At 39.5% G+C, this 21,455-nt stretch overlaps 1 protein-coding gene across 1 annotated transcript in view; it reads right to left on the bottom strand.

Moving 5' to 3' along the window:
• MAPK3 (mitogen-activated protein kinase 3) overlaps positions 1 to 14,366 on the bottom strand; it is an 846,228-nt gene extending 831,862 nt beyond the window's left edge. Inside the window, exon 1 of the mRNA XM_044086276.1 lies at positions 14,052 to 14,366. Within this exon, the coding sequence (XP_043942211.1) occupies positions 14,052 to 14,227 (176 nt within the window). The 5' untranslated portion in view covers positions 14,228 to 14,366. The remainder of the gene's footprint in view (positions 1 to 14,051) is intronic.
• Between the last annotated feature and the right edge of the window lie 7,089 nt (positions 14,367 to 21,455).

The following is a 21,455-nucleotide window of genomic DNA, read 5'->3' as shown; positions in this document are numbered from 1 at the left end:
CAGGACTGAACAGCAGCTCTCCCTTGCACAGTGAGGGAATCCCAACAGTCACCGAGGACATGGTTAACCCCCCCCAGTCCACAGCAGCCGTAGCTGCTACACCAGAGGGAACTGGTGTAAAAGATGAGTGGTCTGAGGTACAACAAATGGCCGCAGCAGAGTCACCCACTCATGGCTAAGGCAAACTGCTAGCCTGCTGTGGTGGCAAATGCTGTTCGCTTAATCTTTTCTGTCGTTGGAAGAAGGACTGACTATGGGACTGGCAGTTTGTTCAACACAGTCGAGCAGAAAATGGTGCCCCCTTCCCAGAGAAGACAAGCAGCAAATGCCAGTAAAAACTACAAGTCACCTTTATCACAGAAAATACAGTAAAAACACAAATTGGCAGCCCTCCAGAAAATTAAAATAAAAAAAAAACTTTTCTATGGAGAAATTGTGTTCAGTCACTTTACACAACTTTTAAACGAACGCAAAAAAAACAGCTCTCCCATTTAGAAGTATAATACAGTCTCGTTATAGTCAGTTTTGAAAAACTACTACATTTAACCTATCATTTTACTAAACAAAACAGAAATAACATTTAGAAAATGGAAGGTTTTCCCAAAGGGAACTTATCTACTCAGCAAAGGAGCAGCACCAAGCTGACAGCCGATCCTCAAAAGCCTTAGAGAAGCATTCATCAGCAGTACAGCTCTGAAGGGCTTGGAGCCCAAACTTGCCTTTTAGTTGGCTCAGCTTGAGCTGTCCGACACTTTGGGAGTGTGGAGGGTGCCCCGAAACTTTGGAAGATGGGCGACTGTTACATCCTTGTCAGGGTACAACCCATATAGCCAAGGCTACTGCATCAGTGATCAGTATAACGAACATCTTTTATTTTAAAAAGATCACCTAGAAAAAAAGAACTTCATAAGAGAAAAAGACGTCTATATACCGTGAAATGGAATACAAGATGCATAAACTTAGAGGGGGGGTATACAAGGCATCACACTCTACAGTAAAATAAAATATTTAAAGATCTCACCAGTTAAGCTACATAGTTAAGTGAAGCTGTCATGATCCCATGCCACCTCAAAGGATTTTATCTCCCATGTGGAAGCAACACTGGTGTATGCAAGCTGTTTCCATAAGCAAATGTGTACCGACCCAAACTCTGAAAAGCAAAATGTTTATGTATATGGAAACGGTTTTGAATTTGATTTTAGAAGACTACAGAAATCTATAGGCAAGCAACTGAAACTATTTATAATCAAGGGTCAGGACTGGTCTCAGCTGAGTATGAAACATTTTCTGTTCCAACCCTAGATTTTCAGGGACAAAAAAACAGGTCCCTCCTGAAAGAACTGGTAGAGTTTTTTATTGTTTAAATAGTAGATGAATACAATACTTTTACGGAGACGGTTTGTTTTCTTGGAAAGTAAATGGCATAAGAAATCCTATTCATAAAGGAGAAAAGTACTCCCTGTGTGGGGAATTTTACTCCAAAATTAGCATTAGCTAAATGCATAGCATCTCAACTTGTGTAATCCAGACATGCAGTCTTGGAGTTTTCCTCCCATACATGCCAGACGGCATCAGAAGAGAAATAAATGGGATTCCTCTCATAATCAAGGTTGAGATGAAGAGAAAGCAAACAATAAAAGCAGGTATATAGCTACATGGGAACTTGGAGAACAATGAAAGTGACAACTATAAAATGCTTATTTGCCTCAGGAATGAAATAACCTGAATTAGCAAAGATCACAAGGGAACTGTTAGCCTATAGAGTTGGAGACAGTGGCACTGATGAAAAGACAGGAGTTAGAGCTGGAGGTGGCAGAGTTAAAGATGTTAAGACTTGCACTGGGTGTGACGAGGATGGAGGGTCAGCTCAGGCTGGATGGTTTGGAGACAAAACCAGAGAGGCGAGATTGCACTGGTCTGGACATGTGCTGAGGAGGGATGCTGGGTATACTGGGGAAAGGGATGCCAAGGATGGTGCTGCCAGGTAAGAGGAAAGGAGCAAGGCCTAAGATATGGTGAGAGAGGACATGCAGGTGGTTGGTGTGAAGGAGCAAAATGTAGAGGACAAGAAGAAATGGAAACAGATGATCCGCTGTGGCGACCCCTAATGGGCGCAGCCAAAAGAGGAATAAGAAAACGAAAAAAAGATGAGAATGGAGAAAAAAAAATGTAATGTGTGCAGTGGATGAGGTATATTCCACATCCCCACAGTCTATATACTCACACACAGCTGCTAAGTTTATGGGGAGGCATACAAGAACTATGAAAGCAGGACAGTCAGGTATAGGATTCTGCAGTTACTTAATTCCAGATGTACCATTTTTTCTTACAGATACCAATGCTTTTCAATAATAAAGCAATATGTTAAATAAAAAAGCTTGCCAAAGATTCCACTATTTCTATTTCAGGTCATGCACCTAGGACCATTCTGTTACAGCTCGATAGGGAGTAAAAAGGAGTGGAGCTAGAGGGGAAATCTGTACTTATGCAAGAAAAATATCAGGGAGAGATGCAAGCAAGAGTACAGTGCACCTTGGATGATTTTGCATCAAAGTGGGACAGGGTCAAACTAGACTAAAGTTGATCAGAGCATTCAGAAAACATGGAAATGACTACAAATAAGAAATATGATGGAATAAGTAAAAAAATAAATAAAAAGAGACAAGGATTTCAAGGTCACACTAGTCAGTCAAAATTATTTGGCCCTTAGACTTAGGCAGTAGATGAAAGATTTATGTAAAATAATGGCACGGGGGGGGGGGGGTGCTTCAGTTCACTTGTTGATATCTAACAGTTTTGGAAATTATTACCAGTTTCAGGAAAAGTCTATGAATTGAAGCTTAGCTAGCAATTTTGGATCTCAGAAAATTTGTTCCAGAACAGGTAATAAACCAACAAAGCTCTGGAACAGAGGAGAAGATGGGGTTTATAACAAATGAGGAAAACATACAGTTGCACAGTATACCAAATGTAGTACACAAGAGGAAGGAAGAGGATAGGACAGGTTTTTATGCTGTTGGCTAGTTACACTCCGACCATCAGTTAAGCCGTCACAATCATATTAAAACCTTTAAAAGACCCTACGCAGGTAGGATCATCTAGATTAAGTCCTACATTGAAAACACTATTTACAGCACTACTGTCTAAACATATATACCAAAATCAGAATGTGTAAGTCTCTGAAAGATGATATTGACAATATGATTAAAATTCTTTGGTAAGAGGGGATGCAACCAACTCAGCTAAGCCATTAGCAGAAAAATATCCAAGCATATAAACTGGACTTTTTCTGTCTGCAGTTTTACAGCCAATGGAGTGCCCCAGCAGTATGAACTTACTGACAGCTCTGTGCAAGGATATCAAGGCTAGAATAAAAGTGGACAAGTGGTTTCAAGGACGTTGGGCAGAAGTGCCAAGACATGAATGCTCATTTTCCTACCTCACTGTTGTACTTAAAACCACCGGCCAAGTTAAGGGAGGTTGCTTAAGGGGCACACAGGAGGACCACCAGCAAAACTTTACACTGGTATGTTTACAAGTGGTTCTCTATAGTGCAGATCATCTATCGCCTAAATGTAACAAAAAGACTACAAATTTCCTTTGTCAGGGTGAGAAACCAATAGTCAGCACCGCCAATGCAGCATGGGTTAGCAGTCCCTGATCAAGTTTGAATTATGCAAAATGCAGAAAGGGCAGAAAGTGTTTTGATAAAGCTAAAAAAAAAATTAAGGCTGCTTGGAAAGATACTAATAAGAAAGGCAGTAGGTTTACAGAGGCTAGAGACAACACTGAATGAAAATGCACAGAGAAACTCAAGAACTCAGGGTTGATTATTAGAGGCTTAAAGGGAACTAGATGGGTGAAGGCAATCCGAAGGAAAGAAATATCAGCAACATAAATGAGCACCGGAGGAATTGCCCTGCTTCTACATATTAACTGGAAAAAGAGAATGAGAGACGAACGTCAGGCTGAGAATGAGGTAGTGAAGTACCTGAACACACGTTACACAAGACAGGCTTTGTTTCTCTTCATAAAAACACTACTAGGCTCAGAAAGTTCAGATCATCTGCGTGCAATGTTTAAATATTTGTGCACGTTTTCTACGCTGGCAAAGGTGTCTCCTATCTCTCCTTGGTGTTTATTTGATGCCTACACTTTGGGAAAGCAAAATTAACAGTTACAAAACTGAACTTCAGAAATTATGTGATAAGGCTGTTACCAGTTTTTCCCCAGACTATCCAGAAATCAAACAGGCTGTCTGTAGTCCAGAAAATACTGTACAACCTCCAATAATCGAAAAAAAAAAGTCACTAATGTGATGCAGTTGTGAAGGGAACCAGGAAAAAGAGGACATTCTCCTCCCCTGGCATGCCTGTGATGTCAGAAAATGGGAGTAAAGTGGTTGGAGAGAGTGGAGGAGACAGAGGGTTATGGTCCATTCTTGGACCCAGTGAAAGGTGTCAACCTTGGATAGGATAGTATATGGCCTAAAATCCATCCATCCACAACCCTCTTTTTTTTACCATTTTTGAACATGGGGTCAGGATGTCACTCCAACAGTGACAATCATGGCCTAACATAACATTTCTAAAATTGATTTCCTAGGTATACGGAATACAACTTAGTGCACCTTCTGTGCAGCCCATCAGTTTAACCTTCTACTGTAAGCAGTAAAGAAAGATGTAACATGTAAATGGAAGCAAGTTGTAGCACCAACAAAGGTTGAACTTGGAACAACAAAGGATCCTCAGGTTAAACAAAAGAAACTCAACAAATGGATGACCTGGTCTGACAAATGGATGACCTGGTCTGAGTAGACAGTAGAGCTTCCACTCCAACAGAAATCGTTATATAATGCCTGGGAGGCAGCACTGCCCGACAAGAAATCTGTACTGAGTAATAACTAAAAGTACTGCAAAAATGAACACTGATAATTAGGTTTAGGGGCTGTAAGAAAGTATAACATAATGATTAATCATGTCCGATTGATTGAGCTGAATATTACTTGAGAGGGCATCTGGATATTAAGGATTAAAAATTTTTACACCCATGAAAAAAGCCCAGCTAAATATAAACGCTTTGGATGTGGACAATTCTAAAAAACAAATACTGTTAACTTGTCAACAGTGTAAACACAACCTATTATTTGCATTTAATAACGGAATGAAACTGCATAGAAATACAGTTCTGATTTGTTAATGAGCTTTTTCCTTTAGTCAAAAGTACAGTATTTGAATCCTTTGCCATCTGTGTGACTTAGCAAGTCTCTTAAGACAGTGTTCCTGGGTCACTCCTAAAAAGGGACATTTGCCCAACTGGGAATACACTTAAATAATTAGTTTACAACCCCATACTATTCATAATACAAACAAAACGATGACATGCTAATTACTTAAAATACACCAAAGTTCCAAACACTGTGGCACATCATTGCATTCCACCTTATAAGTAAAAGGACTCCAGGCAAAATTAAACATACACTACTTAACAGAAAGGGTGGCATGACTCTTGAAGCACCATCACACAAAACAGTAAACTGTGGGTAAAGAAGATTCAACAGCTGCCAGGGACTGATGGAAGAAAAAGCAGCACAAAAAACAGCTACACAGCAACTATACAAAACAGCAAAACACTCACGGGTTTGACAGACCCCATTTCTTCGTTCAGCAATTCTGTAAGTTCATAAACACAACACAAGACGTAATGGAGAAAAACGTCAGCAGATGCCAGACATCATAAATGGCCAGGGTACACAACCCACCAAGCACTATGTGCACTTGCCGTAAATGGGTTAGGAACATGCGTGGAAATAAGTTACGGCAACATGAAAATTTGCAATGCCTGCAGGACAATGGCCATGACCCTCTACTCTCAACCTTCCCATGTGAAAGGGAGGCAGAAGGACTGATGGGAAAAAGCAGGCTACACTGTCAACAGGGAGTGGAAGAGATGATGAGTGAGAAAGAAGAGACAAGGATTATGCACTTTGGCCAGGTACTGTGTGGGTTTAACGCAATCACACAACACAATAAAACAGAAATGATGACAAAGGTCAAAAGAATTTTAGTGGGTATACAGGGTACTACAAGCTACATGCTATTTCCAGATCTAGGTCTACACTCAGTGCCACTTCTACTAAGGGCATTCTCTTTGTTGAAAGCTATCCAAGAGGTCTAGCTTGGGACTTTATCCTTTTGGTGGCAGATATAAAATGACATACTTACTGCAAGGAAAATGTATGCAGTTTCATCTTCATCACCACCCAACCTCAGGCCTGACACTTTTTTTTTTTTGGGGGGGGGGGGGGTTAAACAGAAGATATTTGTTCCTGGTTTTGTATCTACCTTGTACAGGCCATGAGACACAGCTAGGAGTAGGGAACGTAGGTGCTTAGGATCGTGGCTATAGTATCCTGGGAAAGTTTTAGGTGCCCAAAGATATGACAGTCTCTCTCTGTTCGTGAATGAGATGAAGCTCCCAACTACATATCAGACTATTCACCAACCATGAACATGTCTTGTGCACTTAAGGTGACCAGGCAATGCACATATGAACACAGCCTGGTACATTAAGTAGGATTTTTGTGGGGCTGATATAGAGAGATCAACTCTGCATATTACATTTAGCCCTATCTGGATGCCGCCATACCAAGATTCCCCCCTTAACTGTTCTCTGTTTTACTGGTGTAATTGAAGATGGGACACAGCAGGATCCTGGACAGTAAATTAAAAATCAGCTCACAAAGAGTACCAACTGAAACATAAAATTCTGAAGGTTCACCAAACCACCCACACAGCCTGAAAAGGATATGAAGAAGGGGATGCACCCTCTGGCTATTGCAAAAACGCATGAAATTCTCTGTATTTGCAAAGTTTACTTACTAGACTTTGCCATTTTATTGTCAAATACATGCTTGAAACATAACCAGAAGCCACCTCACTATACCATTATAAGTGCCCTGAGGAAATGCCAATGCAATAACAAACAAAAGAATATGCTGGTTTTCAACTGGGCCAGTCTTGCAAAGTAATGCGAAAAAGCAACACCAGAGCTTCAATTGGGAAGCTGAACTAAAAGCACCACTTTCTCACAGTGCCAAAAAAAAAAAAAAAAAAAACAACACAGAACTCAAACAGTCGCTATTAACTGTCCCTCTCTTATTAACAGGAATGGTGCAAAATCCCATGAACAATGCACTAAGCACCAATAACCATAGGATGGAATACAAAATCAACTATGTTTGTAATAGCACCCAACAGGAATTTATTGCAAAAGAAAAAAAATTGCAACACACACCAAGAAGCAAGTCCAAATGCAGCCACCACACACATTTCAGAAGGTATAAAAACTGAACAGAGATGAAGCAAGTGTCTAAGCTTTTATTTAAATTGCTCTATTTTTTTTTTCCTGGAGAAAAAAAGGCCTCTCAGCCAAGGTCCCCAATATCCCCACTGTACTTCATACAGGGAATAAATGTCATTTTTAACACCTGAAAACAATAACATGCAAGCAGTGATTTTAGTTTTGTGCAGTGTATACACTAATGCATATGATGGCTATCAGCTACCACAAAAAAATAAAAACCACAGAAAGTTAAACCTACAAGACCAATGCGAACAAACTACAGGCTGAAAACATAGGTTTGTAAGGTCAGCATGCATTGCCATGGTACTTCCACCACAAGAATGCAAAGTCATCACCGACAAACAAATCACATCATACTTAGTTGATATTAGTCAAAGTTAAAATAAATTACATCAACAAATGTAAGCACCTCTGAATCTATCAAAGTTGTAATGCAGCTCTCTTGTGCAACTGACTCTCATTCATTAGATCTCCTTAAGCTTGCGGTTACGTACCTAACAAATAACAGATCACAAACTGTACTACTGGTACTCTGTTTTCTTCTGTATTTCAGATTTTTTTTAAACATTAAGATCCATGTGAAATGAAAATCCACTACAGGATCAGCATGAGACCTTCCACCTATGTAATTATTTTTCCAAAAGTAAGCAATTATAAGACTTGAAAGACTACTGCATTCTGTCTGACCAATCCCTCTCCAGAACACAGAAAACAGTGTAAGCTGCTGTCTTTAAGCACGTCCTGTGTGTTACTGCAGCAAGCATAGAAAGGTCAACAGCAACTGTCTGGCACACCTTATTCATGGCTTAAAAAGTGTTGTGCCTTCAAAAGGACATTAGCTCTGGAAAATAAATCATCACTTCTTTAACTATATGGCTCTGTTACAAAGTGTCACTCCAAAAAAGATACAAAAAAGTTTACTCATGAAAGCTACAAAAATTCCCTCTATATGCAAGAAATGGCAAGCCAATTATGTCATTCGCTGGCATTTGCAATTCAGCATCCTGGGATTTATGGTCAGGAGTAAGAACTGGATACACAAGATAGACAATCCTATGCCAGTCATGTTCCCTCCCTCCTGCCTGTTCATCCTATCAATACCAATCACAATGCACTTTCAGTAGTCACTCAGTAGCAGTAGTCCTCTGATACACAAAGCCTTTTTCATGAGAGAAGATATGCTGATAGATGGATGGCCACACCCTTTCAATCTCCAGAACACAATATGAAAGACATCTACTAATCCAGGATTTGAACAGCCTAGTAGGGCAAGCTACTGGTTCTCCTTTTAAACAGCACTCTCAAGAAACTTAAAACTGCATTTAAGCAAGCAGTGGCACCAGTTCAGAAGAAATAACTTCCTTGCAAAGAATAAACACATTTCATGTTTTCGCTACAGTAATTTAACTTCATACAAAATCATCTTGGAGTGATTCCATGGCTCCTTAACATTGCAATAGGGTGTAATCAGATAACACATCATAGGTGTCTAAATAAAGCCACCACATTGTCCACAACATAAGAGTGTCTGTTCAAAACATCAGACTAAACATAACATGTGCCACTAGTATAACAGTGAAATCGATAGCACTACAGAAAAAGAGAAATCAATAAGCTTCATTCTACAGTCATGGGATCAATACCCTTACACCTCAACCTGTATACTATGGATCACCAACACCTCACCCAAAGCTAGGCATTAAATGCTGACTGGTTCTTACGTGAAATGTGACATCTTTCTCTGAGAAAGATTCTCCCCTGAACCTGCACAAATCACAGGTACCAGTGTATGTGACAACTAGAAAAATGGTTCTCAAATCAAACTCCTACTTCAGAGCCATTATCTAAGATGGGCACTGCCCACCTTCTTCCCGACTATAATGGAACACTACCAGCTGTGCTAATATAAACACTTTATTGTCCATGTATTTTTGTGGCGAAGTAAGCACCCCCCCCCCCCAGTAAAGGTTGCCTGATTTGGAATGACAAAGGAAGATTACAAATATCAGTGGTCCTTCAGAATAGTAAATCAAATTCATAGACATTAATGATGCTGCAATCCATCAATAGTGGAACAAACAGTACAGTAAAATACTACAGCATAATGCTTTAACATTCAGCACATCAAAAAGACAGTAGATTAAAAACAAAAAACACAACACCCAGTAAAACATGGAGGTGGCAAATAAGTTGAGAAATGCCAAGAGAAGACTTACGGGACATCCTCATAACATGCATAATCGGAGACCTTTACATTAATGTCTAATAGTGTAGCAGTCTATCCCATGAAATACGGTGGTGATAGAAATGTGTTGTGGCTTTATTACAGTTTCCTTAAGTTTCCATGCACTCCGGCTACATATGTGGAATTTCATGCTTAAGTATAGGCTACACGGCTAAAGGTCTGATCAATAAGTCTGGACAACCTTAAGCCAGAAATTACACTACTGATCTACTGTGAAAACATATTATTATTATAATACATGAATGAGTGGAGAATAATAAAATGGACTGAAGCAGCTTAAAATTTGTGGTTGAAAAATGAAGCCATGACCTCGTATAAATCATAAACAGTAGCGATATTACTTCATATACTTGATACATTTAAAGTTCAAAATTAGACATTTAATTAAGTTCTTGCCCAAGTTCCAAGTAAAAGACGCACAAATGTGGCATGTTCTAAACATTTTAGGAAACAGCAGGGAATGACATACAAAACGTCACAAATATATACAGAAACATGCATAGCTAAACATTTCTTAAAGTGCATAACCTTTCTTTTTTTTTTTTTTTTTTTTTTGCTAATCCAAGGTTCTCTCTACGGAAACTCCTTCAACAGAGTTTAAAACAGCATGTCCAGCAGTTTGCCCGCAAACACTAGACGTCCAAAAGAGCTTTAGTATTTAAACTTCATGCATTGTCCTTTTAATCACCCAAGAGGTTTATAGGGTGTAAACTGACATCAAGTTCAATGAATTCTAGAAGTCTCCAGTCAGGAGACTGCAAAAGACAGGCACACGTACGCACACATGCACACACTCTCTCTCTCTTATTATCCATGTTCTTTACTGACATGATAAATAGCTAGTAGAGTTCTACCCCTCCACTCCCCCCAAACACATAAGACACACTAATACAAACCTATTTCAATCTGTCACAAGGGAATAATAAATCCAACACTGTTTTAAGACTGACCAAAACACAAGAACAGAAAATGTATTTAATTCACATCCTCATACCACTATGTACCAGGCACCAATTCAATCCATGGATGGCTAAATGACAAAACATTTTAAGTGCAACAGACCGTACAAACCTGTTCAATGCAGGTATTACAAATTCACAAAGGATGAAGCCCACCTATCACTCACATTATGCATTCTGCATTATTTTATCTCCGTGGCAAATTACATATCACCATGGTATTACTTCCTACTACTATTTACTATTCTCTGCCAACTATGGGCAGCTGCCACTCTGAACTGTGCAACCTGTATTACACAGTTCTTACACTGGCATACTGTTGCAATAAACACTGCCGTTTTGATTTTCTTGCAGTACCCCATTAGTCAGAGACTACATTTCCCAGTGATCTGTGTCACCCCAACATACTTCTGTTTAATCCCTATTAAATACTCTTTGATCACTTCCTCAATCTGCTACACAGCCATGCCATGCAACGGGAACACTGGTTTACTAGGACTTCTTAGCATAAAATGCTGTCAGACTACTTGACAAATAGCAGAGGCTTATTAAAAAGAGAGTGAAAGAAAGAAATTTGTCGTCAAATTAATAGTAGGCAAGATGGGAATATGAATGTTAATACTTCCAAACACAAAATAACACAGGGGATAATATGGATACTGAAGACACATCGAAATAAAACAGGCTCTCTAAACAGACAGTAAGATGACAAGGTACTACCACCAAACAATCACATTCCAAAGTCACTGGGAATAACTTTTTCTGCAAGTACATTGACAGAAGAAGGGTTGCACAGAGAATGGCAAAATTGTAAAGGTACTGGAAATAAGACCACCCACCCATTTATGCAACAATGTCAAAAGAATAAAGGGTATACAGAAAAAGGCAAAAAAACTTTGTCTACATAAAAGACTTTTGTAGAGACACTCTTACAAGCTAACAGCAGCAGTGCTGTTCTAAAGTGTACATACTTAACAATGGACACCATGGGGGGGGGGGGGGAATCACCCAAGTGATATCAGCATTTTTTTTAAATAAGGTTAAACAATTACGTCATAAACCATACAGGAAGCTTGCAGAAACAGAGAATGATCTCTAAAACACATACAGACATGAATCTAGTCTAATAAAAAGGATGGCGTAAAACAAATTATCAATGATGAAGGGGAATGGGTGGAATAAATGGATAACATAGTCCCCACCTACAAGTAATTTTCTTGCTTCCATATAATGAAACAATTAACTGGAATGGAAAACTGCAGACAAATAATACTGGATGAAACATTTCTGATTAATAAAAGTCTTTGCAAGATCAGGCTGGAAGTGCTCCACTGGAAAAAGTATAAATTTCTCTAAGAAAAACTCAGGTTACCGTTACCTAAAAATAACTAGAAAACTCAAAGATAATAAAACATATATGTGTATATGTATGTACACAGATACACACACACACACACACACACACACACACACAAACTGGTACAGACACAAAGTGTTAGTCTACTACTGACTTAATTAGCCATGACCTGTTATGTCAATTTATCAGCCTCAAGTATTACTACAGCATCAGCATGAACTAAGGTGGCTGCTACTCTGACAGAACATTAACAATAGTAACAAACGGTGCACTACATAAGAAAATACTACTAAGCAATACTAGAGTAAGTTAAAGTCATCCTTCCAAGTGTCAGCTGAAGATTTATGTACATAAATGCATTCAAACTGAATGAAAACACTGCAGAAGGTTAGGTGGGTGGAAACTGCCGCAAAGTGGCTGACAATTAAAATATAAATGTAACACACTGGCAGTAGGGCAAGAACAGGCACATACTGTAGAGACCACTAAAAACTGAAACAAGAGGAACACACTACTGGTGCACTCAATTTGCAAAGACTGAGTAGATGTGAGCAACTGATAAAGCTTTCTCCTTTTAATTGTCAGGGGAACAAGGTAGAGACTAGCAAAACAATTTCCAGAGAGCACTAAAAATGGCTTTCAAGCTAGGGGGAAAAGCAGAAAAATGAATGTCTTATATGGTCTACCACCAACTGAAATTTGGGTAAAACAAGAAAATTTTGTAGCACGCAGCCTTTTACTACATTCCTTAGCAGGTTCGGTACAGTCCTGCATCGCCTAACGGGTCACAATACAACTTCCAACACTAGAAGAAGCAGACAAAACAACACAACTACAAACAGACCTCTCACTACATACATCACCAAATGGTCCAGTGATGAAATCTACAACATACAAGGATCTACGGCCAAGCAAGTATAAAAAGAGCAGACATAGTGGGTTCAACTCCCCAAACCTTCAACATGCTATGTGCAAGTCACAATTATTTAACAATCAAGTGGATATTTCCATCATGCTTTCAACGCACCATTCGCAAATCCATCACCACACGTTCAAGTTGCACAGTTGCCAATCACCACATAATACAATATCTCCTCAGCTACACTATACAACACACAAGACACCTTTCTCCTTTTAGGAGAGCTACTGTAATTTCCTCCCTCTCATCACACCAGTCCTCATACTAAAAATACAGTAAACTACTGCCATAAAGTTCAAGGATACAACCTTCATTTCTAGGACACAGTACAAACCTTCACCCTACAGTATATAATAACATGCAATCACAATAATTTGCAGACCTTAAAGTAATCCAAACCTGCAGTCCATGTACAGACCACTCCCTTGGTAGCTTCACACCACTAGTTAGGATGAACAACATAAATACAACATTACCTGTTGGGAATACTGCAGTGTCTCAATGATAGGGGATTACTAGAGCAGAATCATCACTTTTATTAACCCTATGAATAAACTATTTTCATGCAACACAAAATAATGTTATCAGTAAGGCTGGTTGGCCAAGAGAAAAAGCTTTTTTTTTTAAAACCATCAATGTAGCATTTCCTTAGCCAAACACTTGAATTTCAATTTGCAAAGCTGCACCAGATCCTGAAAAGAAAAACTGATCTACCCAAACACAATGCCCTCCTATCACACTACCATACATTTATAATTACATTTAATAAGGAATCACTGTGTGACACTGGAGGTGAAATCGAGCCCCCCTGCGTAAAACCATCTATACTGTAAAACAGACGGGTACACACAGGCACTACATCTTCAGTGTATGCGTGGAGGGGGCAGTTTGCTCCCTCAGCAGCATACTCCCTCTGTACGCTGTAGTGCTGCTGTCAGAAAAGGGGAGTACACCGTGACCCGTCTTCCTTTCCCAGGATCAAATAACGTTAACGACTAGCACATACACTGCTGTTACTGTCAAGCCTGGGGTTAGAGTGTTCTCACAAACAGCACCCACCTACACCGTGCTATCCTCTTAAACATCAGACTTAAAGCAGCCTTTTCTCATACTACACGGGAAAACAACTAAATGGAGAATAAAATGCGATAAAAAAAGGAAGGATCCCCATTCCTGAGAGGTATCACCTCCCCTCTGCAATCTTACCACACCATGCCGTAGGCCCCCTCCCCGATGTATTGCAGGTCCGTGTAGCGGGGCCCCACGTCGAACACCTGCCCCTTCACCGATTCCACACCCGTCTTGCCGACCGCCGCCGAGCCTCCTGTAGCTGCTACCCCCGCAGGTTGCTGAGGGATTTGAGCCGCTGCTGCCGCCGCCATCTTTTCGCTCTCTTTCACGCTCACTCTTGTTCACTGTCAGACACACTCTCCGTTTACCAGCTACCGCCGCTTCACAAGGCTTGGTATGCCTATTCGAGCAGTACGATGTCAGGAAAGGAACTGCCGCAAGAAGGAGGGAGGGAGCGAGGGCGACGTCAGATCGCCAGCCGCGCCCCGGCTCTAGGAAACAAGAACGAGCACGCGAAGGTAAGGGGAGGCGCGCAAGGCTGTGCGTACCGCTCCTTCAAAGTAGTGCACCGTGTGAATATGTCAAGTATTTTTCGTAATGGTGGAAAGGCTTGTGTATTTTCGTGTTGGTAACAGAGTAAAAGGCATAGTCTTACATTCAATATCCGCTTAACGTATGCTTGATTAATGTATATAGTGACTTTGTGTTCATGTGTGTGTGTGGGGGGGCATTCTTTTACTAACATAATTGTAAAAATTTCAGGCTATAAGAACTGGTTTGGCTCTAAATCAATTTAGTCATATTACTGTGTCGCCATATATTTGTTTATTAATTGACTTTTGTTGACCAGGAAAGTCCACTGGGTCAGAAACCCATTTTCAGTGGAGGCCGAGGAGAAAAGCTGCACAATGAGTAAAATAACAGCATCAGATTACAGTAGATAGGTAGTTATACAATTTTAGAGAGAAAGACGACCTATAAAAAAAAAGTCAACAATTAACACATCATAGCAAAGTTTTTTACAAATACTGTAGCACTTTCTGTTTAAATAGAGGTGAAGGTAAAGACATTTTGTAGAAAAAAAGAAATTGTATTTAATTCAATGTAAGTACCTTGCATTAAAACGGAGATGAACACTAGTACCCACTCTCTCTCTATTTTTTTATTTTTGGGTCATTGCTGATTGCGTATAGGCTAGCTGTGGATAGAGGGAGTAATAAGGAAAAGATTATGGGGGTGTGGTATTAAGGGAAGGACATGTCTGACCCAGCTCTGTTAGAAATGCTACCTTTTATTTAAGTTGGGAGGGTGGCCTAATGGTTAAGGTGTTTGCCTTACAAACACAAGGTGCAGGGTTTGAGTCTCACAAAGGATAATTGGCTAGGCTTGAAATGGCTCGCAAGGGCAGTTAGCCTAATACTAACTTATGAACCTATAAAGAAATCCCAATCCCTCCCCACTGCACGCTCCCGAGATCTCAATCTCATTACCACAACCAATAGAACAAGCTGGAGGGACATGTTCATAACCCAGAGACTGCCCATGCTATGGAATAGACTTCCCATACATCTCAAGCGGAGCACCTCACTGGCCCTTTTCAAGAGAAAAATTGATGAGTGGATGGGAAATAGAAAATTCTCCCCGAGGATCACTCCAGTGGCTCTACTTGACAGAGGCACTGGGAACTAAGGTTGGGTGGCACGATGCCAGGGTAATCCTATGGGCTAGGCTTGTAAAGGTTCCAGGGCCATTAGCCTAGTACACACCTATGAACCTATGTGGGGTTGTTAAGATGGCATTTAAGTGAGGATTAGCATTAAGGGAATCTAACAAAGTAATAGATCTTGCTAGAGCATATGCTTTTATGATTCTCTTTTACAAATATATATTTTTGACGTGGCTTTTGATGATCTTTTGCTTATGTCTTTATTTTCCCCGTTGTTGTTAAGGCTAAATGACTCACACATTGAATTGGAGTACACTAGGTTACGCACACATATTCAGTCCATGGATGTAGTGTATTTATGTCTATATCTGTGTGTGTGTATAGGCATTCAGCCATCCACATGTCTTTTTCCCAATTCAGCACATGGGGTTATAGTGTCCCATCAATAGTGCTAATCATTTAGAGTCAGTGTTCACACCTACTGGTGGCTAACCCTGCTGTGTTTTTTTTGTATAGTTCTATACCCATATGTTTATGAATATGTATATGTATGTATATATATATATATATATATATATATATATATATGTGTGTGTGTGTGTTTGTGTGATAATAATTTACAAGTTTTTTTATCAATTTATTAAGTCACACCCAAGAGCTATGCAGAGTCAGTTTTAATCAGAAATTTCAGTAATTTATACACTGTTTTTGTACTGTAGTAATTCTAAATAATTGTACCTAACACCATTGGTCTCTGTTGTAAAAGGGTCTGTGATTCAGTGGGATATAGTTACCCCCATCAGCACCATCACTGTCTTTACCTGTCCTTTTACGGAGGAATTGTAAATGGGTTACTAAAAAGGATACGTTGACGAGAATGTAAAGCTCAGTTGTACACTGGCTATTGATGATACTGTCATGTACTATAGAGTCCCTGTAAACACCACTGACATGCATCTAGATTTCTAAAACTCCACTGAGCCTTCCACCAGCCTTCAGAATACTGTCTCCTGTTGTTCTCTTTCCAGTAGTGCTTGAAACTATTACAGATTTAAAAAAAAAAAAAAGAAGAAACTATTACTGACCACAGAGGGATGTAGAGTGGCTGTGCAGATGACCTAACTTCCACAGAGTCGTAAAGATGTCTGCCCACTACATGTGGCCCCTGGTATGGTAACTTCCTAGAGGCTTAAATGATAGCTGAGCTGTGGAAAATTGTTCACATCACTCTTCATAAGGAACTTCAAAGGAATCAAGTCTGTCAACAACTGTCCCAGATGTAGACATATGTGAAATAATTACTTGTAGTGCCTTTAAAAAGGTAGTAAAATAATTGAATTAGTACATCATGTGATTTCCTCTTGTGGCTGCTTCATTAAAGGCTGGACAAATGAATACATGCATATAGCATGTCTTATGCTTCTCTTTACTGGCTATATGTATACTTATTTGAGTACCCAAACAATATAGTGTTAGAAATAAAGGAATGCAGTATTGGCAATAATTCATACCAGCCACTGTATTTAATGTTGTTGCTTCAGTAGCCAAGTGAGTACATCGATGGCCACACCTGGTCATATTGTACAGTTTTGAGGCTTGTAGCACATCATTATGCTAATGAAGCAATTTAGGGGAAAGTTATACATTTAGCACACACCAATGCTGCTCCAGGTTTATGCCTGCCCATGCACATGCATTGAAGATTGCAAAGTGGTCTGTGCATGTCTGGGTAGGTCTGTGACCTCTACAGGGTCACTGGTTTCTTAATCAGTCTTGCAGCCCTTAGGGGTGCTGTACCACAATGGTGGTCCCTCGTACAAAGTAGATGCCTGACATCGTATGGGGCCAGTACCTTTAGGCAGGTATGTTTCCCTACCACCACCATCACCACCTACCTGGCATAATCTTTGGTAACATGCATCTGTAGGGTAGCATTGAGCTTTACCATAGGTTCATAGGTGTGTACTAGGCTAATGGCCCTAGAGCCTTTACAAGCCTAACCCATAAGATTACACCGGGATCGTGCCACTAGACATTAGTTCTCAGTGGCTGTGTCGAGTAGAGCCACTGGAGTGATCCCCAGGGAGAATTTTCTATTTCCCATACACTCATCAAGATTTCTCTTGAAGAGGGCCAATGAGGTGCTCTGTTTGACATGTATGGGAAGTCTATTCCATAGCATAGGCAGTCTCTGGGTTATGAACCTGCCTCTCCAGCATGTTCTGTTGATTGTGGTAATGAGGTTGAGGTCTCTGGAGCGTGTGGTGTGGAGGGATTGGGATTTCTTTAGCTGTAGCATTTCTAACAGTGCTGGGTCAGAGGTTGCTAGGCTAATAGCCTTAGACTAGCCATTCTTACTCCAAATTTCCCAATTATCAATGTCTGCGGGCTAGAACAGCATGTTGTCCATGCTGCCATGGAGGACAGTGTCTGGAAGGCCATTTCTACTACTTGAGAGTAAGCGTCTCTGGGCTGGCTACTTCAGGTTCATGGAGTTGTTCATCCTAGCTTCAGTATTTCTTATGCTCAAATTTTTACATATCCTTCAGTGTTCACATACCCTATACAAGGGGAGACTGATTAGATGGCATTTAATTTTGATTCTTGTTAGACACATACTGCTGTAATACCATTTTATCTGGTCTCTGTATGGCTTTTATTTGCCATTGTATACTTTAGTTTGATTCCACCAGGAAGTATATTGCCACCCAGTGTAACACACACATTATAAATAACTGTTTTGCTTTGTGTTTCTGTCTTTCTTTCTGTTTTATTCTTTTTTATTTAATTTGTCCTTTGTTTCTTTTTATTTATGTTCTCAGTATATACAGTGTCTACTAAGGCAGTGGATGTTGTGCAGCAGCAGCAGCCACTAAACCATGCACCTTCCTTAACATGATCTGCTGGGCCCCCAGCAGCCTTCAGGCCATCCTCTGCAGGGTGATGAAGGTCATTCAGCATGAGGCAAACTGGATGATTTCCTAGTGCACTTTGGTAATCTGTCTTTGGTAGAGGGTGCTGGCTTCTCATTTGGGCACCATCTTCTAGGTCACAGTATGTAACCTGGCAGGAGGTGGAAGGCATGGTGACTTGGTGGACCAGTGGCTTAACACTCACATTGGCAGCTTGGAGAGTGTCCTTGTGCAATTGGCATTGGGTACAATCTTTAGGTTGGTCCCAGATGTCAATGACCACAGGTTATGTGTGGCACTGTACAGTGTGATAGCTAGCACCCCATCCTGTCCCTACATTGGTGGTCCCTTTCCTTATGTGTCACTTCCCTCTTTAGTTCATTGTCCAGTCCTCCCAGACACCAGTTGTCCTCCCTATTTGTCTCTGTCCTCTGTGCTGCCCTGTTTGTACTAGCATGTCTCCTGTAGTCTTTCTCTGCTTTTTGTGTTTGTCTGCCGCTTCTGTCAACCTATACTTTTGCTAACTTCCTCCATCACTCAATGAACAAGCAACCCACTACACTAGTAACAGAACTACCTATGGATCACCCTTGTCCCTACTATTTCATTGACCAAACATACTGACAATATTATTAACAAAATATTTATTTTATTTTATTTTACATTTGTTGACCGGGCTAGTCTAGCTGGATATATGTCCATTTTCAGTAGAGGCCCAGGGAGATAAGCTCCAAAGTTAAAATGAATTTACATTAAAGAAATACATGAAAATAACAGAGTAAAAGAAAGCATTTTAACTGGTGACATAGTTATAAAGTGCAAAAATGCAGTAAGTAGAACATAAATGGTAAAAATATTGTTACAAAAATATTGTTACAAGTGACATTGAGAGAATACTAGAGTAATGTACAGTAATTGTGGATAAAGGAAAGTAAGAAGAAAATAGCAGTTATGTAAGTACATCTAGTGGTATAACATGTGGAAAGAAAAATAAATAATTAAAAAACACACTTTTTATATATATATATATATATATATATGTATATGGTACTTGCGTATTATTGCAACCACATTTGTATGGTCATGAAATTCGCATACTACAAGTGAAACAAAGGCATTTAAGACTCAGAAAACATCCTCAAAGTGTTTCCTACTGTCACATTACATTGCTTAACTATCAGGAGCACAGTAAGTTGTACACATACACAGGTAATTTGTATCGCCGGTTGCACAATGTCATCATGCAATGTAGCAGTGCTACCATTACCTGCTGTCATCGCAAGCAACTTCGAAAGCTGCCAGTGTTCTTCTCTTTGTTTTTTCTCCTTTCAGCTTTACTGTCTACCTCAAGCAAGGCTGACTACAAGTCAGATGGCAGGAACCTAATTCAACATACCAACATTAACAGAGAACAGGCAAGGAACCACGCAGTGGGAAAGTAAGAGCCACACACATTTTTCTTGGGGTGCTATCTTTGACGGAGCTAAGTCTGAACTGAAATGCATGCTGTTATTTACTGACAACACTACTTGATGAGTTGGAGCAGTTACTTTTCGTGAAGTCTGTCATCCTCACTTGTGCTCGGCGTTTCTTTAATAATAAATCCCATTTGTTAAATCTGACCCACGCAAAAAAGGGACACTTTCTAAAACTTTCTCTTACACTCTGTTTTACAACCTGCAGAAATCAGCGCGTACGATACCAGTCATGACAATTAAAGCGAAGCAAATCTGGAAGATGATATTTTAAATTACTGATCTTCCTGAAGGTAATACACACTTTTTTGTCCACAATAAGGACTGCCAATAACACTTTACAGTGTTGCATGCCCTCCTTTCACCTGAAGTAATCTATTTTCGCAACCGCGAAAATGTGGTTGCGATAATACGCAAGTACCTTATTTATATATATATATATATATATAGAGAGAGAGATAGTAAGAAGGAGAAATAGATCAGTGGATATAAATATGAAGTAGATTTAGGGTTCTAAAGGTGTAGAATTTAGTCAAGTGTCAAGAGCTAGAGTTAGTCAGGATTAGTACAGGGGCACAATCATTGTGATTTGAGGTAGAGCTTAAGTTTCTTTTTAAAGAGAGATTTTGAGGGAATAGTAGAAAGTTCAGAGGGAAGCAGGTTCCAGTGTTTTCCAACAGTGTTAGAAAAAAGGGACTCTCCAGCCTTGTTGTTTGCTTTGTCAATATTTACAAGAACTTTGTGTGCGGATCTTAGGGACTTTAGGTTATGGTAGGGGTAAATAAGAGTAGATAGTATAGGTGTCATTATATCTTCCATTATATTATTATCATGTTTTAGTGTCTATGGATGAACTATGAAATGGGAACTAAATATAGGCTTTGACTCTAGAATGAAGATTAGGACTTGTGCTTTTATCAGCTACTGAATTAATTCATAAGAAGCCGCCTTTATGCCTCTATTGGTTTTGTCAGTGTTTTTTATCAAGGAGCTCTTCTGTTTTGAGTATTTAGTTTTTAATAATTGCTAAGCCTGATATTGCTCTGTTATGTGCTATATTTTTATTAAGTGATCTAAGATTATTCTATATTAGCGCATTTTCATTTAATTTGCCTGAAACTATTTATTTATTTACAAAATTCAAAGTGGCTTAGTGGTAGAATTCTTGCCTGCCATGTGGGAGATCTGGGTTTGATTCCTGGTCATTGCTTTAATTTTAAGCATTTAAGCTAGAGACTGCTTTATCAAATGTGTGTAAGATTATTTTATACCAGTGCTCTTCCATTTAATTTGTTTGAAATTATTTATTTATTTATATAATTCAAAATGGTTTAGTGGTAGAATTTTCGCCTACCACGTGGGAGGTTTGGGTTTGATTCCCTGCCAATGCATTAATTTTAAGTATTTAGATTTTAGCAAATATAAGGCTTGCTTATGTTTTAATATATGCTTTTAAGGGTGCGTTTTTATTAAGTGAATTTTGCAT

Source organism: Protopterus annectens, chromosome 10.part0 (assembly GCF_019279795.1).
Source record: "Protopterus annectens isolate FY-2018-M chromosome 10.part0, PAN1.0, whole genome shotgun sequence".
NCBI classification, from domain to species: domain Eukaryota; kingdom Metazoa; phylum Chordata; order Ceratodontiformes; family Protopteridae; genus Protopterus; species Protopterus annectens.
Note: the sequence above shows the minus strand (reverse complement) of the source record. Positions and strands in the feature narration are given on the sequence as shown.